At 37.3% G+C, this 22,152-nt stretch overlaps 3 protein-coding genes across 9 annotated transcripts; 2 read left to right on the forward strand and 1 right to left on the reverse strand.

Moving 5' to 3' along the window:
• The first annotated feature begins 3,573 nt into the window (after positions 1-3,573).
• LOC135607282 (SEC14 cytosolic factor-like) lies at positions 3,574-10,778 on the forward strand. 3 transcript variants are annotated; one of them, XM_065099000.1, is made up of 11 exons: positions 3,576-3,746; positions 3,833-3,861; positions 5,130-5,213; positions 5,313-5,366; positions 6,112-6,189; positions 7,442-7,495; positions 8,286-8,345; positions 8,421-8,516; positions 9,155-9,256; positions 9,351-9,431; positions 10,315-10,778. In XM_065099000.1, exons 1-11 carry the CDS (start codon positions 3,692-3,694, stop codon positions 10,603-10,605), a joined length of 984 nt encoding a protein of 327 aa, XP_064955072.1. In that variant the 5' UTR covers positions 3,576-3,691; the 3' UTR covers positions 10,606-10,778. The 3 variants fall into 3 exon arrangements, with proteins under 3 accessions (XP_064955073.1, XP_064955072.1, XP_064955074.1); XM_065099002.1 differs by lacking the exon at positions 10,315-10,778 and adding an exon at positions 9,648-9,846; XM_065099001.1 differs by lacking the exon at positions 9,155-9,256 and having other exon boundaries at positions 3,574-3,746.
• A 462-nt stretch (positions 10,779-11,240) lies between these two features.
• LOC103977961 (UPF0481 protein At3g47200) lies at positions 11,241-14,767 on the forward strand. Of its 5 annotated transcripts, none has more exons than XM_009393643.3 (2): positions 11,241-11,611; positions 12,658-14,767. In XM_009393643.3, exon 2 carries the CDS (start codon positions 12,872-12,874, stop codon positions 14,603-14,605), a length of 1,734 nt encoding a protein of 577 aa, XP_009391918.2. In that variant the 5' UTR covers positions 11,241-11,611; positions 12,658-12,871; the 3' UTR covers positions 14,606-14,767. The 5 variants fall into 5 exon arrangements, with proteins under 5 accessions (XP_009391918.2, XP_009391917.2, XP_064955075.1 ...); XM_009393642.3 differs by having other exon boundaries at positions 11,241-11,607; XM_065099003.1 differs by lacking the exon at positions 11,241-11,611 and adding an exon at positions 11,656-11,696.
• Positions 14,768-15,191: 424 nt separating this feature from the next.
• Positions 15,192-18,518, reverse strand: LOC103977962 (uncharacterized). The gene is made up of 6 exons (XM_009393645.3): positions 18,090-18,518; positions 17,457-17,602; positions 16,600-16,768; positions 16,097-16,195; positions 15,767-15,849; positions 15,192-15,649 (listed from the first exon to the last, which is right to left on the reverse strand). The coding sequence occupies exons 1-6, from the start codon at positions 18,501-18,503 to the stop codon at positions 15,517-15,519; spliced, it is 1,044 nt and encodes a 347-aa protein (XP_009391920.2). The 5' UTR covers positions 18,504-18,518; the 3' UTR covers positions 15,192-15,516.
• Positions 18,519-22,152: the final 3,634 nt, after the last annotated feature.

Below are 22,152 nucleotides of genomic sequence, written 5' to 3' on the forward strand. Positions count from 1 at the left end.
AGAATCGAGCCTGGAATTCGAACCGGTCGATTAGAAAAAACCAATGGTCAAAATTATTCGTTGACCAACAACTGCCACCGAAAAGGGCCACCCATGGGTTTGAGAAGTGGCGGCGCATCAGATGCGCATTCCATCTACGCCACCGGGGATCGTGATGTGATGGTCTGTGACTGCCTCGTCAGAGGAGACAGGCAATCCGGGACGAGAGAATCGGTGGCCTGGCAGCCGATCCGGTCGAAGAAGACAGATACGCCCTTGTCGGTGCTCGGGTTGTTCACTGACGCCCCGCACAGACGCAGCAGCCTCACGTCTCTCACGCTATTCATGGTGCATTCCATGAATGATGCGTACGCCGTGATGTAGGTAAGCCGATGAGGTTCTGGAACAGGGCACATGCTTGCAGAGCCTCCAAGCAGCTTCCTGGACGCCAGAGTTGGGTGGCGTTGGGGATGCGCAAGGGAACCATGCGGCGTTCGAAGTCTGAGTTCGGATCTGCGTCCGCGATTCTGTAGCAAGGAGATGGTGCCAAAGCAGAGTGAACGAGATTCAATAAATGTAGGTAAGTATCACCGTCACCAGGGGAAATCGGATGAAGCTTCCTCAAAGAGCTCGAATGCTTGATGAGCAGGAGAAGTGTGCTTGATGTCAGCGATCTCCATCAGGCTGAAGAGATCCTGAATGATGAAGAAAGGGATTTGGTTTTCGAACGATAGCAGGTCGATTTTGATGAGGTTCCATTGCCGAGTCGGAATGACCAGAGGGTTCTTTCCTTCTTCTTCTTCTTCTTCTTCTTCTTCTTCTTCTTCTCCTCTTAGATCCTCCACCGCCGCATGGACCTGATCTGCCTTCGCCACACTCATCGGCAGCATATAGAAAGCAACCATCGAGCAGCAGCATCTCCATAAACCTCGACCGAGACATGTTAACATCTCTGGATTGCGAGCCAACTCATCCCTTCTGATTACCGTAGCTATCCACCTTTGCCAGTGTGCGCACGACTACATTCCCTCGTGATCTTGGAGAAACCCGCGAGAACAGGAGGTACATGACACACCGCCGCCGTTTGTCGTCGTCGGTGACGTAAAGCCCTGGTTTGTCCCGGTGATATGGGCCTACGGCGACCATCCTCGCCTGGTACGCTTCCGCGTCATCGTAGGCGCTCTGTAGATGGGGCAAGCTGCTCTCTCTCTCTCTCTCTCTCTCTCTCTCTCTCTCTAGATGCCCGCCTCCAACGAGCATCACATTTGTCTGTCATGCTTTCGATCCATGCACTCGTGGATGGATAAAACACCAGCTAATTATATATTACTCCTTATATTTATATCCTATTAGTATCATAATTTTATATTTAAAAAATTTATATAATTTTTTAAAAAAATTTAAAAGTAAAATAAATAATTTTATTTATCCTAATATCATTAAATACATTGACTAAAAATATAACACATGACACCACGTGTTGGATCAATATGAAAACGATAAGTAAACATATAATTTTAATTTTTTTATTTTTAGTAGGTAGAATGTTGAAATTAATTTTTTATCGATAAAATCATTAGAAATAAAAAATATTAAAATTATCTTTTATCTATCATTTTTATGTAGATCCAGCACATGATATCATATTATATTTTTCGTCAATATACTTAACGTTGTTAGGATAAATAAGATTATTTATTTTATTTTTAGAATCATATGAATTTTAATATATTTTTTAAAATACAATGATCACAATGCTAATTGGGTTAAAGTATAGAGGATATTCTATAATTAATCCATAATATACTCCAAAATATATTATTTTGTGGTGATAATCATGTGAGCCAAAGTCTTTTGTAGAAATCCTCCCATGTCATAAAGGATATGCTGCCATAGTCTTGTGAAAATAATTTGATTTTATTTTTTATTTAGGATGAATATATAAAATAGAATAACAACCATTTGAAAATTTAAAAAAAGAGAAAAGAATAAATCAATAATCAGGCAAAGTCGAACCAATTTCATATATATATATATATATATATATACATATATACATATATATATATATACATATATATATATATATACATATATATATATATACATATATATATATATATATATAGTTTAGTGTATTCCTCGATGTATAAGTGGAGTAGTGTGAGAAGCACGACATAATCAATAACATTGGAAGATTGTGGCTACGTCAATCACATAATATCAAGGGTGTTGTATCAATATATTTGTTATCGAGATGTTAATCACGTAGTGTTGAGGTGTTACATTATTTTTTTATCATATAGTTTTATGATTCATTATATTTGGCCCTCACATTAATGTTATTACAATCGGCTATGATTGTACCTATCATGATAGTTTGTCTTAGTTTAACCTTTTGAGGAACTTAATGCGAAAATCTTATTCTTACACCAACATTAAAGATGATTGTGAGATCAGTGGATTATATTCTCACCTTCATCTTATATTTCTGACCCTTCAAAGAGTTCCACAAAGCAAAGCCTTTGATGATTGATATCTACTTGTAGGTTTTCATGGATGAAAGATCATTCATTTCTTTTTTCCTTTATGCTCTCTAAAAGAACATGCAAATGCCACCACAAGAGAAAAAATAGTGCTTCTCCCTTTTATTGCTCCATGTTCATGCACCACACACAAAACTGTACATGGCTGAGAAATGCAATCACTTTTGTTACCATCTCCTTGATTCATATCCCCTTAATTTGAGCACATAGGATAATACTTAGATATATGAGCATCACTCTCCATCAAATATAATTCTCTCTTTCTTCCATGTACAAATTATATTATTTCAAAACATGAATACAACCAAATACATCGAATAAAATTCAAAAAATCAATATTACATTCTCTAAATAAATTTTCACTTTTTTATAATTCATCAAAATCTTGATGGTTTATCATGAGATCCTGGATTTGAATTCCATTGACAAATGAAAGATGATGAGCAATGCTAATTGGAAGATTGTGAAGCCTTCACATGTAGTTTAAACGATCTCAATATGCATCCACACTTTTTCCTTCTTTAACAAGAGAAGAAAATTCACATTAATTTGATGTTTAATTACCTATCACCCAAAAATCTTGCCAAAGTAATCACTAAATTAATTATTTTTTTTCATGTTAATTAATTAAAATTGATGACACTTAAACTATGACTTCTCTTTGTCAATCCTTTTCGAGTTGGATATCAAATATATAATATATATATATATATATAAATAATCGTTCATCACATCAGAGTCTTTCTCTCTAAATCATGCTGCTAATATTCAAAATAATAGAATATGCCCCAATTCTTATTACATTCGAATCATTGGAAGTATCAAATATATAATATATATAAATAATCGTGCATCACATCAGAGACTTTCTCTCTAAATCATGGGGCTAATATTCAAAATAATAGAATATCCCCCATTTGTAATTTGATCCCAACTACTTTCCAATGGAATAATAATATAATAAGATATTTATTTCTTTGGGTTGAGCCCAATATTCCAATTTAAAACACTCATTCGCTTTCTTTACCGGTCTATAAATATACGGAGAAAAACCGGAGTTCAAAGACGAGAGCGAGAGAAGACGACCAACTCCGTCGATTAAAGATCTCTAACCCTAACCCTAGAGTTGGTGGACGTCTTCTCCCTCCCGATCCGTCCCCCGGACGATGGGGATCGCCTCCCAGGACGCCATCATGCAGCTCTCCGCGCTCGTGGACGAAGGTCCGCCTCTTGCTTCGCCGATCTCGTCCGTTTTGTTTTTGTTTTCCTGATCTTTGCTGACGTTTTTTGGTGTTGGGATTTTGCAGTGGACGAGCCGTTGAAGGTTACGTTTAAGGTTTGACCTCTGTCGCTTGCTAGATCTGTCTGGATCGGTTGTTCGTTGCTCTGAATTCGACGATCTGGGTTGAACCTACGAGTCGTTTGGTGACCTTTCAATTCTTAAGTTAGTGATTGCTGAGTCATGGTCGGATATCTAAATCTGACTGTTTTCTGTCTGTGGACTGGGTCATACTGGGAATTCAGCTCTTTCGTGTGCTTCGGGTATGACGCGAAGTAGTTTTGGCTGTTGTTGGTTCTTATTATGGAAGATCCTGTGGGCCATACTGTTTTAAGGATGATGGCATCTCTATCACAGTAGTATTGGTTAGATCTTTCGTGAAGAAGGTTCCTTATCCTCAAAATCAAAATGAAATTGTGCACTTTTTATGGGTACTGGGATGAGAACTTATCATTTATTCTGACATCCAGAATACTCGTGGGGATGATCATGGAAACAGGATCATTGCTTGGAAGTTAAATACTCAGTTTAGATTCTTGGCTTCTGAGCTTAGTTACTCTTGACAAAGACAACTTTTTTATATTGTTCTACTTCAAACAAATGTGGTTTGCAATTACATTACTAAGTTATTGTACTTGATATGGCAAAAGAATCTTAGTATGAAATGGTTGTCTCTCAATGCTTACAAACTCATCTTATTAGTGCTGCATCTCTAGAATTTTATTATGCTTCCTACTGTACCAGAGGACATTCCGAATAACATTTTAAGAGCATTCAGAGACTATGATCTTCCATAGTTTATTACAGATAGTAGCAGCACACTTTCTTATCTGCTAGTTGTGATGTCTCTTATAGACACATTGGCTGTCAAAGTTGATTTCTCAGCTGAGTATTAACTAACTTTTCTTTTGGACTCCATGAATGTCAAAAATTTTCAGCCTAATCCATCAACAACCGCAGTAGTATCCTTCAAATTCAATTGTGCTCGCCATTTCATTGCCCACATTGATAAAGGTTAAATCATCCAAATGCTAGAATCATCTTTGAGAGCAATGGTTACCGTTTATTAATTTAGCTCTAAACCATGCTACCCACTTCATGGTGGAACACCATGATAATTTATTGATGGTTCTGTCTCTACAGATTTAAAGTACAAATATCTGGTGATTTTTTCTTTTTCTTTTTATTCCTCATTTGATTTATCACATCTTTTGGCTCTTTTCTTTGCGGTCGTGCCATGCTTCAGCATTGAATAAGATAACTGAAAATGCTTCATTAGTTAATTATACCTATCATGCCTCATAGTGTGCTCTTTTTTATTGCAGAATATACACATGGGTTATCCAAGTGAAACTTTGGTTCGGTTTCTTAAGGCTAGAGAGTGGAGCATTCCTAAAGCACATAAGATGGTATTATGTACATTGGCTGCTTGCGTTTGGTTCTCCCTTTCTGTGCATGAGAAAGCACCAAATTGTTTCTGAATTTTAAGATGCTCATGTCTATTGCAGCTGGTGGATTGTTTAAATTGGAGGATACAGAATCATATTGATATCATTCTAAATGTGAGTTTCTCAAGAATATTCTAGTATTTTTTTGGTCAACCTAATGTTTCTTTTCCAATATACCCTCCTTGACATATCAACATAAGGACGACACACAATTGGTTTTAACATGAATAAGTTTTTTATAAGATTAATTTGATTGGGAAAATCAAATTTTCTGAGATCAGCAGAAGGTAAAGTAATGAGAAAGAAAAAGCTGCCAAAAGGATGGATGGGATGAATCATTAGCTAGTTAGTGTGTGTATGTGCGTGCATGCATGTGTTCTAGTAAGGACGACCTCCAATTGGTTTTAACATAAATAAGTTTGTTATAAGATTAATTTGATCTAGAAAAACAAATTTTCTGAGATCAGCAAAAGGTTAAACACTGAGAGAGAAAAAGCTGCCAAAAGGATGGATGGGGTGAACTATTAGCTAGTTAGTGTGTGTAAGAACGACCTCCAATTGGTTTTAACATGAATAAGTTTTCTATAAGATTAATTCGATTGGGAAAAACAAATTTTACAAAAGGTAAAGCAATAAGAAAGAAATAGCTGCCAAAAGGATGGATGGGGTGAATCATTAGCTAGTTAGCTACACTTTTTTCATATTTCCAGACTGGTGTTAAACAGGACATTTATGTAAGTGCAATAAGAGCATTACAATTTTGGAAGTTAAATTTGCTACCAGAGGCCTTAAAGTGCCAACTTTATTGAATCTAACTATGCTGTTCACTGTTATCTAATGGCATTTTGTCTCAATGCAGAAACCTATAATCCCAGCTGATTTGTATAGAAAGATTCGTGATTCACAACTTGTAGGAATGTCAGGATACACAAAGGATGTGAGTTTCCTTTTGTAAATCGAGTCTATTTCTTCATTGGTTACTTTTAGTTCTTTTATTATCCGCTCTATAATACTGAGTTTCTAGTAAAGCTTGTTCAATTATATGCAAAAGACAGTAATTTAGTGCTGCATGTATAACAGTTCTGACTCATTATTCGTGTTGTACTTTCATATCTGTTAATACTTTTGGATGCTGAAGTTGTTTTCCCATTACTGGTATTAGGAGATTGCTCTTTTTCTTTGTAAACTGTTTTTCCAAGATGGCATTTTTGTCTTGTTTTGCGGTTTATACACAGTGGGCGAGACATAGTAAACAACTGCAAGTAGGTGCTTAGGTATCTGTCTATGTCGACATGTATGTGCAGAGAGAAAGTAAGAGAGTATGAAATGAGAAACATAAGAGTACTAATTTCTAGGGAAGTGTAAGAAATGAATAATCCGATATGTTAAGCATTTTGAGAATGTTGATGAAGAGCATGTGAATTTAGTTAAAAGGCTGCATAAAAAATAAATGGTTAGTTGAATGGTCTGTCTTTAGTTTGTATTTCAAGTTTGAGCAATTAAGAGGCAAATTCCCAGTATGAGAAGTGCACAAGAAATGGGAATTGCAAATAAGAAATTTAGGGACTAATGCTAATTGCAAAGGCACAATATGACTTTTGTTTCTATAATTCAAATTTTTTGTGGAAATGGGAGAACATAGATATTTATCCTTTTCCCTTTTGTTTATATATGATAACTTCATGCAGAAGGTTTTTGTTTTAATTTCGAGGTTATGCTGAGGACCCAGCAGATCATTAGCGTTAAGGTGTTAATATCATTGCATTGTTAGTTAATTAAGTGTATATCACTATTCAGATAAGAGTTCTGCAGCCACCACTGAACTTTGGGTCCAACTAATATCTATAAATATTATATCAGTTAATATGTTTTTTGCCCTTGAGTAAGTCCTCATCCCATATGTTGTTTAATGTCTTCATCCCATGATAAATAGTAAACATGTTGAGAATTGCATTTCCTTATGAATTGAAGTAAATGTAAAATACAGAATACAGAAATATCCATTAATGAATGGAACTGCTTATGTTGTTTCGTTAGTTTAAATAAATTTACATGGAAATGAATAAAAATGTCACAAAATGCCAACAACGCTGACATTACTTTTAGGTGTTACAAATAATGTTTCATTTTTTTATAGATAATCTAGCTGAATTGTGATCTGATCCTTTTGTTATATTCCTCTTTGATAGGGTCACCCTGTTTTTGCAATAGGTGTTGGGCTCAGCACATATGATAAAGCATCAGTAAGTTCTGTAAGATTATTTTTAATTTATCAATATCTGGCTTTGTGGCTGGTCAGGAGCATGGACCTATAAACTTTTTTTTTTTCATGTTTTCAAAATTTTGGTGTTGAAGAGGTGCACATAACCAATCCCAAATCTTTTTTGGGACATGACATTTGTTGTTTCTGTTTTCATCATTATCAAAATTCTGATTAGGTATCACCATTGCATTGTTTGGCTATGAAGAAAAGCACTAGGAAGAGGTTTGAGAAGGTATTGGGTGGCTGCACTAACATAAGATATTATTCCTTGATTCATCATATATATATATATATAAGTTTTATAGGAAAATTGTTCCTAATGATCTTGTATGAATACACAAGGTATTTATGCTATGCCTACTACTTTGGTGATCTAATTAAACCAAAATGGGATATTAAGCTAGGAAAGTGTAAGACCCCTTTTTCACTAGTACTTACAGGTGTAAAATGGCAATATTTTAGCAAAAAAAAAAAGTGCTGACAAATGGATGTTGATGAACAGGCATCTAACGGGGACAACTCCTGTACTTATATTAATTGCTTTTTTACTCTGAATATATTAGTGCATTCGGTCAAAGAAACTGTCTAAACACGTTTGCTATATGTATTGGTGTGTATTAAGGTAAGTAGACATTCACTTTCTCGCATTGCTAGATGATGATTATATTTGTTCAAAATATGCACATGCAAATTAATATAGTTTTTTAAGAAATTTGTGGCTGCTGAATCTGTCTGTTCATTCTAATTATCTGGGTTTCGCTTGGATATAGGTTAACTACTATGTGCAGTCACATATTCAAATTAATGAATACCGGGATCGTGTAATTTTGGTGAGAGAGTCTACTACCTTCAATCAATTTAAAATGAGCTGTACTTTTTTATTTAACCTTTTTTCCTCCTTGTAGCCTGCTGCATCTAAGAAGTATGGGCGGCATATTGGCACATGTGTGAAAGTTTTGGATATGACTGGTCTAAAGCTTTCAGCATTGAACCAATTAAAGGTATTCTTTTTCTTTATTGCTTCACATAACTGTTTCAGAAATCTACTCTGGATGCATTAAGCTACAAAATATTGAATGTCACTCTTCAAGGGGTCTTGATGTGCAACCTAGTAATCCCAAATTAGACCATGCAAGAAACTAACCTACTAGCTTACAATTTGAATTTGTATTGTGACAACTAAAATTAACCTTATAACTTAATAATTTGTTGGGAATAGAGGCTTGCTCTTTTTCTAGTAGTGGTTGCTAGCAGTATGCTTTTGAAATTAATGCAAGCTGAAATCCATCTTTTTGGAGTATCCAGGCCTTAACTAGAATTGGGCTTGTAATTAGATGGTAAAACAGAGCTCGATAAAAGTACTTTCTGTTGCCATGGGCAGGACTTGTAATTCAAATTCATGCAAGGCATGGACTGATCATTTCCCATCTCAAGCCCAAACCATTGACATACCCATTGACATCCACAAACTTGGTGTTTCATTAATCCATAGAAGTTTAGAAGTTAGATTCACCTACAAAGTTTTATTTGGATTAATTCTATTTCCTTCTGTATCTCTTTCTTCCAGATCTTTCTAAAGCAGGTGACGATTCATTTCGTAAATCTGTTTCTTCATACATGGTTTGATTATTGAATGCAGTTATTAACTATCATATCCACCGTTGATGACCTAAATTATCCAGAGAAGACAGAGACGTATTATATCGTTAATGCTCCATATATATTTTCAGCGTGTTGGAAGGTAGCAATGAGTGATTTTTCATTTGTAATTGTTTCTTCTTGTTTGATTTCTTCCTTTCAATTAGCACATGAAGTCTCGATTTCTCTGTGACCAGGTTGTGAAGCCTCTCTTGCAAGAGAGAACGAGAAGAAAAGTGCAGGTACTGCAAGGTTGTGGCAGAGATGAGTTGTTGAAGGTAAACAATAATAATAACTTTTATCTATAAGCAAATTTATCACGTAAATATATTCAATGATTATATCGTAGCTGGAACACGTAGGCAAATTATTCCGACTTTGAATGCTCATAAGTCGTTCTCTGGTTGTGCTTTTTGGACTCTTGAATGCATGATTTTCAAGAACTATTATTTTACGACACTTTTGCATTATCTTGCTATTGATTTTGGCTGCAGCACCAGCCTGAGCAAGTGACTAAATTGTCAAGTGTCCAAGTTCCTTAACACATCTGGCAATGGATTATCAACAATTACTTGAGTTTGGACTTGTAGATGTAAAATAAGGTAGATGAATTTTCTATAGTCAAATAAATTCAGTAAAAGCCATGCCAACTATTCTATTAGTTCAAGCTTTCTTAAGCATATTTTAGAAGCATACATCTTGTGTGATGGCATCTTTATGTTTGTTAAACTGTTAAAAAATGTCAAAACTGTGGAGAGTCCAAGCACTGTGATACAGCTTATGAGAAAGTGATACAGTTTAGTGATGATTAGGCAGCCTACTTGGAAGCTAGCGTGGAATTAATGTTATGTTGTTTTTAGGGCACAAAGCCCTGTTCTTTTTAGTTTGACCAGTGATACAGCCATAAACCAAGCTCGACTGACGTCAGAGTTTGTGTAGCTCACCCTAAGCAAGTGGGAAATCATTGCTTATTTCTGTTTCTAGGTTTTAAAGCGCAAGGTTCTTGTTTTTGCCTCATCACCATTTGTAACATGCAAGAATACGAAGAAATATAAAACTTTTGCTTGCATTTATTTTCTATTCCATGTTATTGGTTGGAACCTTGTGCTGAATTGAATATGGTATGCCATCCAAACTGTTCGTGTTGATTGGATAATGCAGATAATGGACTCGGCATCTCTTCCCCATTTCTGTAAAAGAGAAGGCTCTGGGTCATCTCGACACTCGACTTCTCGATCTGATGACTGCTTCTCTTTGGACCATCCCTTCCACCAACAGCTCTACAACTACATTAAGCAGAAAGGTCAAGAATATGTGGCACTGTTGAAACAAGGCTCCTTTCATGTAGATGTGCCTGAACCAGACCCCGAGGGAATTAAGATTGTGGAGACCATCGAGTCGGAGATGCATAAGATTGGCGATCGGAATGGACTCAACCACTCAGCTGAGTGATCTCAAGATTGACAGTGCGTGAAGCTGCTCTATCCAGAAATTATCTGAATGTAATCAGCTGAGTCGCTCATGTCCAAAAGTGCACCAGATCTGATCACTGGGTGAACCAGCTATGCGTTGGTTATTGTAGCAAGTCGTCCTTGGAGATCCCTTGCAGGTTTAATACCAAAGAAGCTGAATAGTCTAATTAGGGCGCAAAATATTTCAGCCATGTAAGGGAGAATAAGCCGGAGAGCACGTGCAATTTCTATATCATAGAATATAAACATCTTTCACCAGTCATCTTTGTCATTTACATCTCCCATTGTTGTCTTTCGATTTTGTTGTGGAAAAATAACGTCGTATTTGCAATCTTTTGTCTTATCAAGTACAAGAAAATCAAATAACCTAGCTGGATATTCACTAAAAAATAATGATTCAAATGTGAGTGACAAAATAACTTTATATCATCTTGTCGCCACTTGTCAGAAATGGTTTGATAGTATTGTTCTATAAAATTATTGTTTCTTAATAAGTAATTTTCTGTGGGTGGTTTATTCGAAAACAAGTATTTATTTATTTATTAAAGAATGAGATTATTTTAAGGGGCTTATATTTAGGACCCGACGATGCAACGTAAGTCCCTTTCTGCACTCGTGTGTTCACACGGCTCCCGTCACGCTGCACACGCCCGGGATGCGTTGGACGAAATGACCGACAGTAGTCGTGGCGACGATGGCACGAAGTCCTCCCCGCACACCGATGACGCGTTCCACGAAATGACCGCAAATGGACTACGCTCCGGCCTTATTCCTCTACGCGCTTTCTCGGTGGCACACGCCCGGGATGCGTTCGACGAAATGACCGACAGTAGTAGTCGTGGCGACGATGGCACGAAGTCCTCCCCGCACACTGATGACGCGTTCCACGAAACGACCGCAAATGGATTACGCTCCGGCCATATCCCTCTACGCGCTTTCTCGGAGAGATGCGATCTTTTCGTGCAACCTTCGTCAAAATGAGGTAGGTATATTACAGATGCCCTTCTGATGTCGCGAGTTATAATAGCGTTACTTTGGCTCTCACCTTGTCCCTAATGGGAGCCCGATTAGGTTGGTATTTCTTGGTATGTTGTAGAATTGACGAGGACGAGTGGGTTGCATCATACAATTAGATATTGGTGAGATTGACCAGTATATTAAATCTGCTTACTTAAAATCGGAGCTTTCGGCGGTTTGTTCACGAATGTAGTGTCATCTAATACTATGCTTCAAAAGATTTACCTGGTAGAACAGTTTGATGCAGTTCAAGTGCTTTAGACTCGAAGAATAGTTCAGAAGAAGTTGGTCCTACCTGATGGTTACCTCGGATATCTTGAAGATGGGCAAGACTTTCTTGTTCATCTGTATAGTGCTGGAACCATCTTAAATCAGACACTTGTATGATGAAACTCTCCTTTGATTATACCTAAATCTTCAATGCTACTTTCCTCTAAAATGCATATAGTATTATGATGTGGGTTCCAGAATGACTGATTTTTATGCTTAAAATTTCCCTACAGATGTGACTTGGTTTATTAGTGTACAGTTAAGTTGTCTTGTATTGCTTTGCTCAGACTTGAAGAAGACAATCCAAGAGTCCGCATTGTTACAGTGATCTTCTACCCTTATTGCAGTCATATTCTTTTCTTTTACATTTAGGTGTGCCATAACATTCCACTATCTTTTAGACCGAATGCAATTAATTGTAAGTTTGTGAGTTGAGTTCACTTTCTGGTAGAAATGAACTGACTAATGCAGAGAATGCTTCCCAGCGGCAGATACTTTTGATTGTACTCGTCTTTTATTTGCAGAAAAGAACACCAGAGTGAAGAGTAATATTATTACTGTTTCATATGCTTCACAAAAACATTACTTTAGGATGGTATGAAAGGATATGGATAGAAATACTGTTTGTGAGTTTGACTTTTCCTTATTTCATCATATCAATTAGTATTATTACAGATTATTTTCCTTTCCTGGAAGTTTCAGGTGGACACCTTGGGGGTCACATTTTGCTCACCTTTTCCTGCAGGTTTGAATGTGGAGCTTGAGGGTGGAAGTTTCAGTCTGGTCCCCGTGGAGAAAGTTTCAGCATTGACAAATGCTATCAAGTCTGTCATCCTTAATTGCCGTTTCAGTTGAGGACATGACTGTGGTGGACACCTACTTCAGTCAGGTGCCTGCAGAGAAGTTTCAGTGTTGACAACAGTTCTCGAGAACATCCATGTATTTATACCTGCAAAGCAATGTTTCCTGAACCATTCACCCTTGCAGTTGTTTCATTTGAGGAGATGACTGAGATACGTTTTCCTTCTATACATGGGAATGCAAAAGAAAAGGTAGGAATCATGGAGCCCATGCAATTCGGCAGTTCTAGCAGCTGCGGGGTGCAAATCGATCAGACCTTTGAAGAATATGCTGGTGTTGTGAGCGACGATGATGACTACTGGAGAGCTGGCAGCTCCAGAGAAGGTGACACATTTGGTGATTTCAGAGAACACCCTGTTGGTGAGATCAGCCCATCCATGAACCAAAGAACCGAGATCGAGACCGCAAGATCGAGCAGCAGAGACTCGGATGCCAGATTGCTCAACGATTGGATGGAAAATGTGCAACACAGAATGACCACTGCCAGTCAAAGCAGGCGATCTCACAACAGGGCACCTTGCACTATCTATGAAATCCCTGCTAACATTCGGAAGCATGACACCCAAGCATATCAGCCGAAGGTAGTCGCCATAGGCCCATACCACCGGGAGAAGATCGGGCTTCGCATCACCGTCGATGACAAATGGAGGTGTCTCAGACACATGCTTTCGTTTGCTTCTCCCAGATTTCGTGAGGAAGAAAACCAACTGAGAATCTGGATCAAGAATATAAAGGAGAAAGAGGAATTGGCTCGCAGCTGTTACTCGAGAGATGCCAACATGGAAAGTTACAGTTTTGTGGAGATGCTCCTGCTAGATGGTTGCTTTATTCTCTACATCCTGCTGATGATAGTTAAGAAGACAGAGGTTGTGGTAGAGGATCCAAGAAAGGAAGAAAGCACTGAGGTGGATGAGAAATCCGAGAAGATGCATACTGAGGAGTGCCCTCTTGTCGGTGTGTTTTGGCAATGGAACCACATCAAACTTGACTTGCTATTGCTTGAAAACCAAATACCTTTCTTCATCATTCAGGACCTCTTCAACCACACTATGAATCCTGGCATCAAGCACATTTCCATTCCTCATCTAGCACTCGAGCTCTTCGATGAACTTCATCCCAAGATGAACAAAGACATGTTCCATTTTGGTCCTGATGGTAATGGTATTCTTCATTTATTACATCTTTTCCATTCTGCTATGGTACCATCTCCCAACTACAGAATGACGGACACAGAGTGCTGGAATCCCAACTCACCCTCATCTAGTACCACGCAGCAATTGCACATCCCCAGTGCCACTGAACTTGGAGAGTCTGCAGTACGCTTCAGAAGAAAGGATCATGCACGTAGCTTCCTTGAGGTAGCATTCTGCAATGGGGAACTGGAGATCCCAACTCTGCACATATTTGACTACAGCAATGCCCTCTTCCGGAACCTGATCTCCTTTGAGCAATGCTATCCTGGGGTGAGTCCCTACATCACAGCTTATGCATCATTCATGGAGTGCATCATGCACCGTGAGAGGGATGTGAGGCTTCTTCACTTGAGCGGAACGGTAGTCAACAGGCTCAGCACTGATAAGGATGTAGCTGTTTTCTTCAAGCAGATCTGTTACCAGGTCAGCCAGTCTTGCATCCCTAGTTACTTATCTCCTCTGTATAAGGAAGTATCAGATCATCACAGCCACCAGTGGAGAAGGTGGAGTGCGGAGTTGATGCGGCACTACTTCTCCAATCCATGGGTGACCCTTTCAGTAGTTGCTGCCATCATCCTGCTTTGTCTCAACTTCATTCAGACTTTGTATTCTGTCCTTGGCTATTATCACAAATTATGACACTTCCATCAAAAAAAGAAAACACTACCTACAAGATCACTACATGTTTGTATGGTTGTCTTTGTGAGTCTCAATAATTGATCTGCAGCTACATGTTTACCAACTTTAATAAACATAAATGTTGAATCATTTTTTATAGATTAGCAAACTTGATTGGTTTTACAGGCTATTATGTTGGTTTTGCACATAAATCAGCTGCTTCTGAGCCCAAAGTTGTGTGTCCCAGATTTGCTGTTATGAAGCTTGTGAACCCTTTTTGCAAGTTGTTCTGATTCAATGCCAACTCTTCTCTTTCGTACAATAACTAGACAGCAATTTTGAGATGGTCAGATCAGAACTAGTTTTTGATCATCGAAAGTCAAAAACCAGGTCCATGAAAGGGTCAGTCAATAATTCGTTCTTTGTGGATAAGATGTTGCATTGCAGGTCATAGAATGCTTCGTGCACAGCAAAAAGGTTGCTGTAAACAAGCTGAGCATAGAATTGTGTTATTCTGTGGAATACATCTCAAGAGACAAGAACATTCAATAAATTTTTGATGCCAATCCCATGCAATTGATTGCACACATGATGAAACACACATCAATGAGTTAAATGCAGGGTATCTAAAATGCATATGACAAAGATGCAGTACCGTTTCTCTTCGATCATACATACGAAAGAGCATTTTTACAACTTTCTTGTTCAAGTAATTAGTTGACATTTGATTGGATGTATTTTGTGCTGTTGAATTAGCCTCAAGCTGGCTTTCAAAATATCCCCACAAAAGGCATTTGATCATATTGTTGTCAGCGATGGCGTATATTTGTCCCGCATCCAGTCTTCGGCGTATTCATCCTCAGCTTCTGCTAACACTGAGATTGGAGTCCAACAAATTCTGATGGAACAAGCAGAATAACATGGGACTGCACCTAATCATTCTCTGCGGTGGTGGAAGAGGTAAACATGGGTAGCGCTGACAGAGACGGGCGTAGAAGCAGATACAACGCTGGACCGATGAATGGAACCAGTGCAATTGGCAAAAGCCAAGAACCTTTATTTAGCCTGCAACAAAGAGTAAATCTTTATCAACTAAAGCCACTTTTTACTCTTTTGCGTAACTTTCAGTTTTTAAACTTATTGAAACAGAATATGGAACAGTTTTGATAAAAGAGAACTCACCATCGCCTAGCAGTCATATCGTTGTACACCCAGAATGGTGAGAATGCCGTGAATAGCGAAAAGTCAATGCATGTGATATGAATCTGCAATGGATTCAGAAGACAATGTAAATGACATTTTGATTTTATCATTGGGCCAACAAATTATGGTTAAACATTGACGAAAACAGATTTCAGCTTTGAAAAGGCTTGCTCAAATCTCGATGCGGTCACTCACGAAAAGGTCACAAGAAATTTACAATATAATCCAAGACAGTGCAGAGAAGAAACTGATGGTACTTCATAGCCAAAAGCTACTGCATAGGGTTAGATACATGTTTTTAGAACTTACAAACTTGCTTTCTCTGAAGTATTGGTAAAATTCCTCCCACACATCTCCATCAGCTAAACCAGCATATACGATCATGCCCATGCCTGCAGCAACTGTAACCTGATATGCAGTGGAGCTAATTTATTTTAGATTATATAGAAAGCAGAGAAAGAAGGAAAAAATGAAAGAGAGGAGGGATGTGGTTGTATTGTCATTTCATTAGCCGCTTCTTGCAAACTACTGTCATTCCATGATCAGAAGAATCTAGTTGGAGATACAACCACAGGTTAAATCATGTCACAGAACTCATAAGGTCGGAAGGTCGGTATTAATAGCCAACACCCTCAGCAGACAAAACATAAAAATTACCATAGATACTTGTGTTGGTTTTCCTTGAATGTTTGATACAAGAACTTAGAAAATAAACCTAAAGTTCATGCATGAGAGTTACCCAAAGGAGAACACGATATTTATGCAAAAGCTAAAAGTCATTTAAGCAGTGCGTGTAGTTGTTAATATCTTACTGCAGCAGTAATCTTTGACTCGAGAAAATTTAAAGGCCAACCCCTGATCTCATCTTCTCCAACAGCTGGTGGAGGTGGCTTCCAAAGAACAAAATAAGGAATAAGAGCATATGCTCCACCGAAGAATGAAACTAATAGGAATGGCCAGACTGGAATCTTGCTTCTTGAACTGGATGACCAGATTGAAAACCAAATGTCAAATTAATATGGAAAAGATAGATAGTAACAGATAAATATTTCTACTCAACTTGTTGAATAATATCTCACTATAAACAGAATATGCCCACAAACATTATTATTCTCGAATTATAATTTGAGATCCTCTTTTGTTGCTTTCTAGATTTCCATCCGGAATATTTAGCCCCATGAAAAACAGACACTACAGAAAGATATTGTCTCTAGTCGACATGCATCTGAAACTAAGCAATCATTGAATACTTCTCCTGTACATAAATAAGCATCTCTTTTAAGATGACTCAGAGTGCTCCTGTACTTATCAGATACTCGAATGGTACTTCAGTTTACATATACCTCTTTGTGATATTTCTTTTTGAATGTTGATCCATTGAGATTAAGTAAATGGATAGTTGTCTTGATAATAAACATATCTGTCATTTCATAGAACAAAGGACTCAATTGTCTCCTCATACTTTTGCCTTCACGTAAGCCCTAGTTCCCATAACATTTCGTTCAGAAAATAGCCTGTATACATTTAAATAAGACAATAATGATTGTGGATGCTTCATATCATGCCATTTTCGCACTTTGTAATCATACACATAGCTACTCAGTAAGTGTCCCACATACAAGGAAAGAAAAGTTAATGAAATCGAATGAGCTTGAGTTTTGGCTGTCACCTTCTTCCGGTAGGAACTAACAACATGCTGTACACTAGGGGCCAAAGACCCATAATGTACCATAGAGCTACAAGCACTTGGTTCATTACGAAGCCATCATCTCCTCTCAGGTTCAATAGCTTTTGCAAAAAATAAATATCCCTATACTGAAATTTTGAGAAGATTTTGGTTAGCAGGAAGATAATGCAAGAGTGGCACGTAAACTTGACTACAGTTACATAGAGCAAACTCAATGTAAAATTTTAATCAATTATGCTATCTAGTGCCGTATTGACATAAATCTGTGTTGCAAAAAGCTGTAGAATAGGCAGAGCCACTTCCCTAAGGAAAAATCTACATAGACCATTATCGAGGGAAAATTTTTCCTTTTCATACTTTAGACTCGAGTTGAAATAAAAAGACTATAAGTCTTAAAGTTGTCGAAAGTTTCAAAGTGTCATGATATAATGAGGAGACCTTTAAACACTCAATTGGTGACTCACAGAAGCATCTCCTCTCCCTAAATCTATATTATATAAAGACTAAGAAAGAATAACTTCATTGTAGCATAAACCTTCTTAATTAATATCAGATAAATTACACAAGACTTATCTAAGATAACCAGACCAAAAATCAAGCTGAAAGCAAACAAACCGGTGTTTGGTCCGGTGCGAGCTGGAAAACATAATACATTAGCCCCGCCCACAACCCAAAGAGCAGAACCGACGTGGTCCAGTCACTCCCACCGCCATCCTCACTCCTCTCCACCAAAACCTTCTCCTTCTCCCCGAGGCCGGCTTCAAAATCCTCTCTTTCGACGGAATCTCGGCATATCTGGAGGATACCCCTCTTCCCAAGTGGCAAAGTCACAGGATTTATGCCAAGAACTCTTCTTGGGATGAGGGTTCGATGAAGAAGAAGTCTAGATCGAGCTCCGAGGACTGGGATTTGGGAGGCAGGGAGAGATTGGGGTTTAGGGTTTTGGCGATTGACGAGGGAGCGAAAGGAAGACGGGAAATGGCACGAGATCGGATAGGATTTGGCCGAAAGCATTCTTATGGTTGGCATGGAGCCGGGAATGAGAGGGAATCCTTTTCTCCCATTTTATACCCCGACATAAGCACCCAACCGCAGCACATGCGAAACACGTGCATGTATAGATTTGGGGATCCCATTTTGGATTTGGACAAATTTTAGGCATGTAGATTATTGTTTTGTTGCCTTGTCATATAACAACATAATTAGCAATGATACAGATTTTGAATCAGATAATTATAACCATCAACTCCATCATTCATTCGATATGAAAATGGTAATGTGATAAGGAGTTCAAGTGTTGTAAACCTTCAATCAGTTCATTGATTAGTTGGCATTTAGCATCAAATAGGGAACTTGCTAATGAAATTGCCAGGTTTATGGGAACATTCGCATGCATTCAAAAAAAATTCATCGGCCCTTTGCTTACAAATGCTATATGTCTATACATAGAGAGAGAAATATTCGATGTTATATATGTGAGAGAGAAGTTGAAACTTAAAAGGATCGATTGTGTCTGAGTGTTACTTAAATGACCAACGTAATGAACCTAACTTAGGTGTGCTCATATCTATCAAAAATCTATATCTGATATCTCTAGCAAAGCCTTCACTCATTCGCTCATTCCATAGATCTCCAAACAGACGTCTTACCCACAACTCATATATACAGGGTGAGGTGCCCCCTGTCTAGTCAAAAATAGAAAGCAGAGTTTTCATCTTGTAAAGAGTGGGTCATATTTGGTTTTTATTAGAGTAGGTTATGGTTGTCAGAGCTCCATTTTTAAGATCCAATCGAGATTTGTTTTAAATTAGTTTTGATTTAAATCATTATTTATAAAGTAACGAACTTATAAAATTATGTTGAGACCATTCTCCATAAATATTTCTCTGACGATGAAATTGATTTTTAGATATAGTCTGGTTGAACTAATTGATTAATACGAAGAATAGAAAATATGAGGGAGCATACCCGGGTTCCTTTTATAGGTAACCTTAGAGTTGGTCACACCTAGAAGGGGACGTATGATATTTTGGATAGAGGTATGATGTGATGTCACACTCACATTAGGTAACTACACCAATCATAAGATTTAGACCGTCGATCATTCAATCATGTATAGAATATGGTGGTTATATGTTGCCTGATTCAATCATTATATATTGTTCGCATGTGATCAACATAGCCTACGATGGTTGATTAGTCGGCCACTTGTTGTCGCATGGTGATTGTGTCTATCATGTCATTCTTTATCTATTACTAACCCCCGCTTCTGGGTCATTGGGTCATGAAGCTATTGAGCCATGAAACGTTTCGGATGGTGTTTTTGACTCTAATAGTGAGTTTGTCTATCATGTATCATCGAGATGCACATTTAGCTCATAGGTTGTGTCATTAAAGTGCATATTTGGCTCATAGGCTATGCATTTAGTTGTTCAACTACGATACATGTATGACGTATAGGCTATGCACAATTAAAATTCACATTTAACTTATAGGTTAAGTATTGTTGAAATACATGTTTGACCTATTGGTTCTACATTCGGTCATTTGGATGTGTTACGTATTTGATTATTCAACTCAAAAAGAGTAGATGTATATTTTGTGTGGCTTGACCATGTGTACCTGCGTGTGTTGCTCTCGCTTTGATTCTCGATAGGCATGATGATTTGAATGCCCATCGAATCTAGATTAATCTAATTTCTATTGATTTGTCTAACACAAAGGTGATGTGGTGCTCACTAGGGTATCCACATATAGGTTGCTTGTGCCATTGGGGATTTGAAATATTGCAATGATTGTGGCACCTAACCTTGCTCAATGATATATCACAATGTAGCCTATTAATCGAAGCATCGAGTGATGAGGCGATTAGAAGAAGGGTTGCTCATTCACCCTCTTCATGCCTTTTATTAGGAGCCCTTGGATCTTCAAACTCTCAAATCCTTGAGTCTCTTTAATTGCCATTCCTTTATAAGTTTGAATGTCATCCTTCTCAGGGTTATCCCGTACATCTAAGTGTGAGTTGGGCGAAACTTTGATCTTGATGTTGCCTTTGGTGTTGGTTTTTGATACTTCCTCCTCCAATAAAGGTGTAACACTCTATTCTTAGTTCTATCTATATCCTACATATATGATTAAGGTAGGATAACACTTTTTAGTTCTTTTATTGTTATCAATAGAAGTGTAAGCAATCTTTAAAAATAAAAGATGCTAATTTACTAAATAAAATGATATGGTTCCCTCTATACATAATGATCTTCACACTTATATATAATTATAAACTCTAATAAAAAAAAATATCCACACAATATATTCAAAAGTTATACACATACAAATGTCCACTGGTCATCATCCATATCTATACTCTAGCATGAGCTCGCACGTACTCACTTCTCGACCCAAGCATTTGGATGGGATATTAGTATCTTTACCTATAAAATAATGTCTATAGTGAATAATCACATAGTAAGTATAAGCCCTTATAGCCTTATTTAAGTAAGCATGTATCATATCATGTATATAATATTTTAAAATCATCGACATTTGATATTTAACGATAAATATATCATCTTATGACTTTTTTAGTAAGCAACCCTACAACACAGCATATAAATATAATAAAGAAGTAAAATTCTACGTCAAAATAATCTAAAATGTTTATTTATACATATAAGAAACATAGCAAATTCATTAACTTTTACACCTCATATCATAAAATATACGTACACTCCCATACTATATGTCATCATCACGTCAGATACATGTGCACTCCTACACCATATGCCATAATATATGTATGCACTCTCACACCGCATGTTATCATATATATGTGCACTCATACACCACATATCACAATACATATGTGCAATCCTACACTACACGTTATAATATATATATATATATATATGTACCCTCACAACACACATCATAGAAAACATATGCACTATCATATCGCACGTTATCATATATATATATATATATATATATATATATATATATATAATATTTTTATACTTATAAAATATATACATTCATATATAATTCATTCATAGCTTATCACATCATTCAAAACATGCTTTCCAAAATATGTAATGAGTATGATAATTTATATGATCACTATTTTGCAATGCTATAAATCGTTCACACTTAAATCGATCTTTTAAAAGGTATCTTAGCATAGGATATAACTAAGCTTCTCGTATCTACTAAGATCCTTTTCATTAATGCATTGACAATTCTTAATGAGATGCTAGGGCATCGTCATGGTCCGGATCCAAATGCTCAGCCTCGTCCTCTCTGAACACAATTAGAGGATTTCTAATTGGATGAAACTTATTAGCACATGGCTCCCGTACACAATTCTTCAGAGAGAGAATGAGCTGCTACCTCCTAATGTAGGCCCTCCAACAATCACATTCATCTATTTCAATAGGTCATAGTGGTCTTGGAGATGTCTCATGAACCCTATTAAGGTAGCAGTTAATGTGTCCTTTATGAATAATTTCTTTTGTTTGTTGCATCAAGTCATGGTTATCTCCGTGTCATATTTGTTGTCTTGGTGGAAATGATAAAACTTAGCATGATTTTACTTGGTGGGGGGAGTTTAAAGAAAATAAGTTACACAAAGTCATTCTCCCTTATTTATATGAACACTTCAGTATGAGAAGTGTTCAATGGT

The sequence above is a fragment of the Musa acuminata genome, chromosome BXJ2-3 (assembly GCF_036884655.1).
Source record: "Musa acuminata AAA Group cultivar baxijiao chromosome BXJ2-3, Cavendish_Baxijiao_AAA, whole genome shotgun sequence".
NCBI classification, from domain to species: Eukaryota; Viridiplantae; Streptophyta; class Magnoliopsida; order Zingiberales; family Musaceae; genus Musa; species Musa acuminata.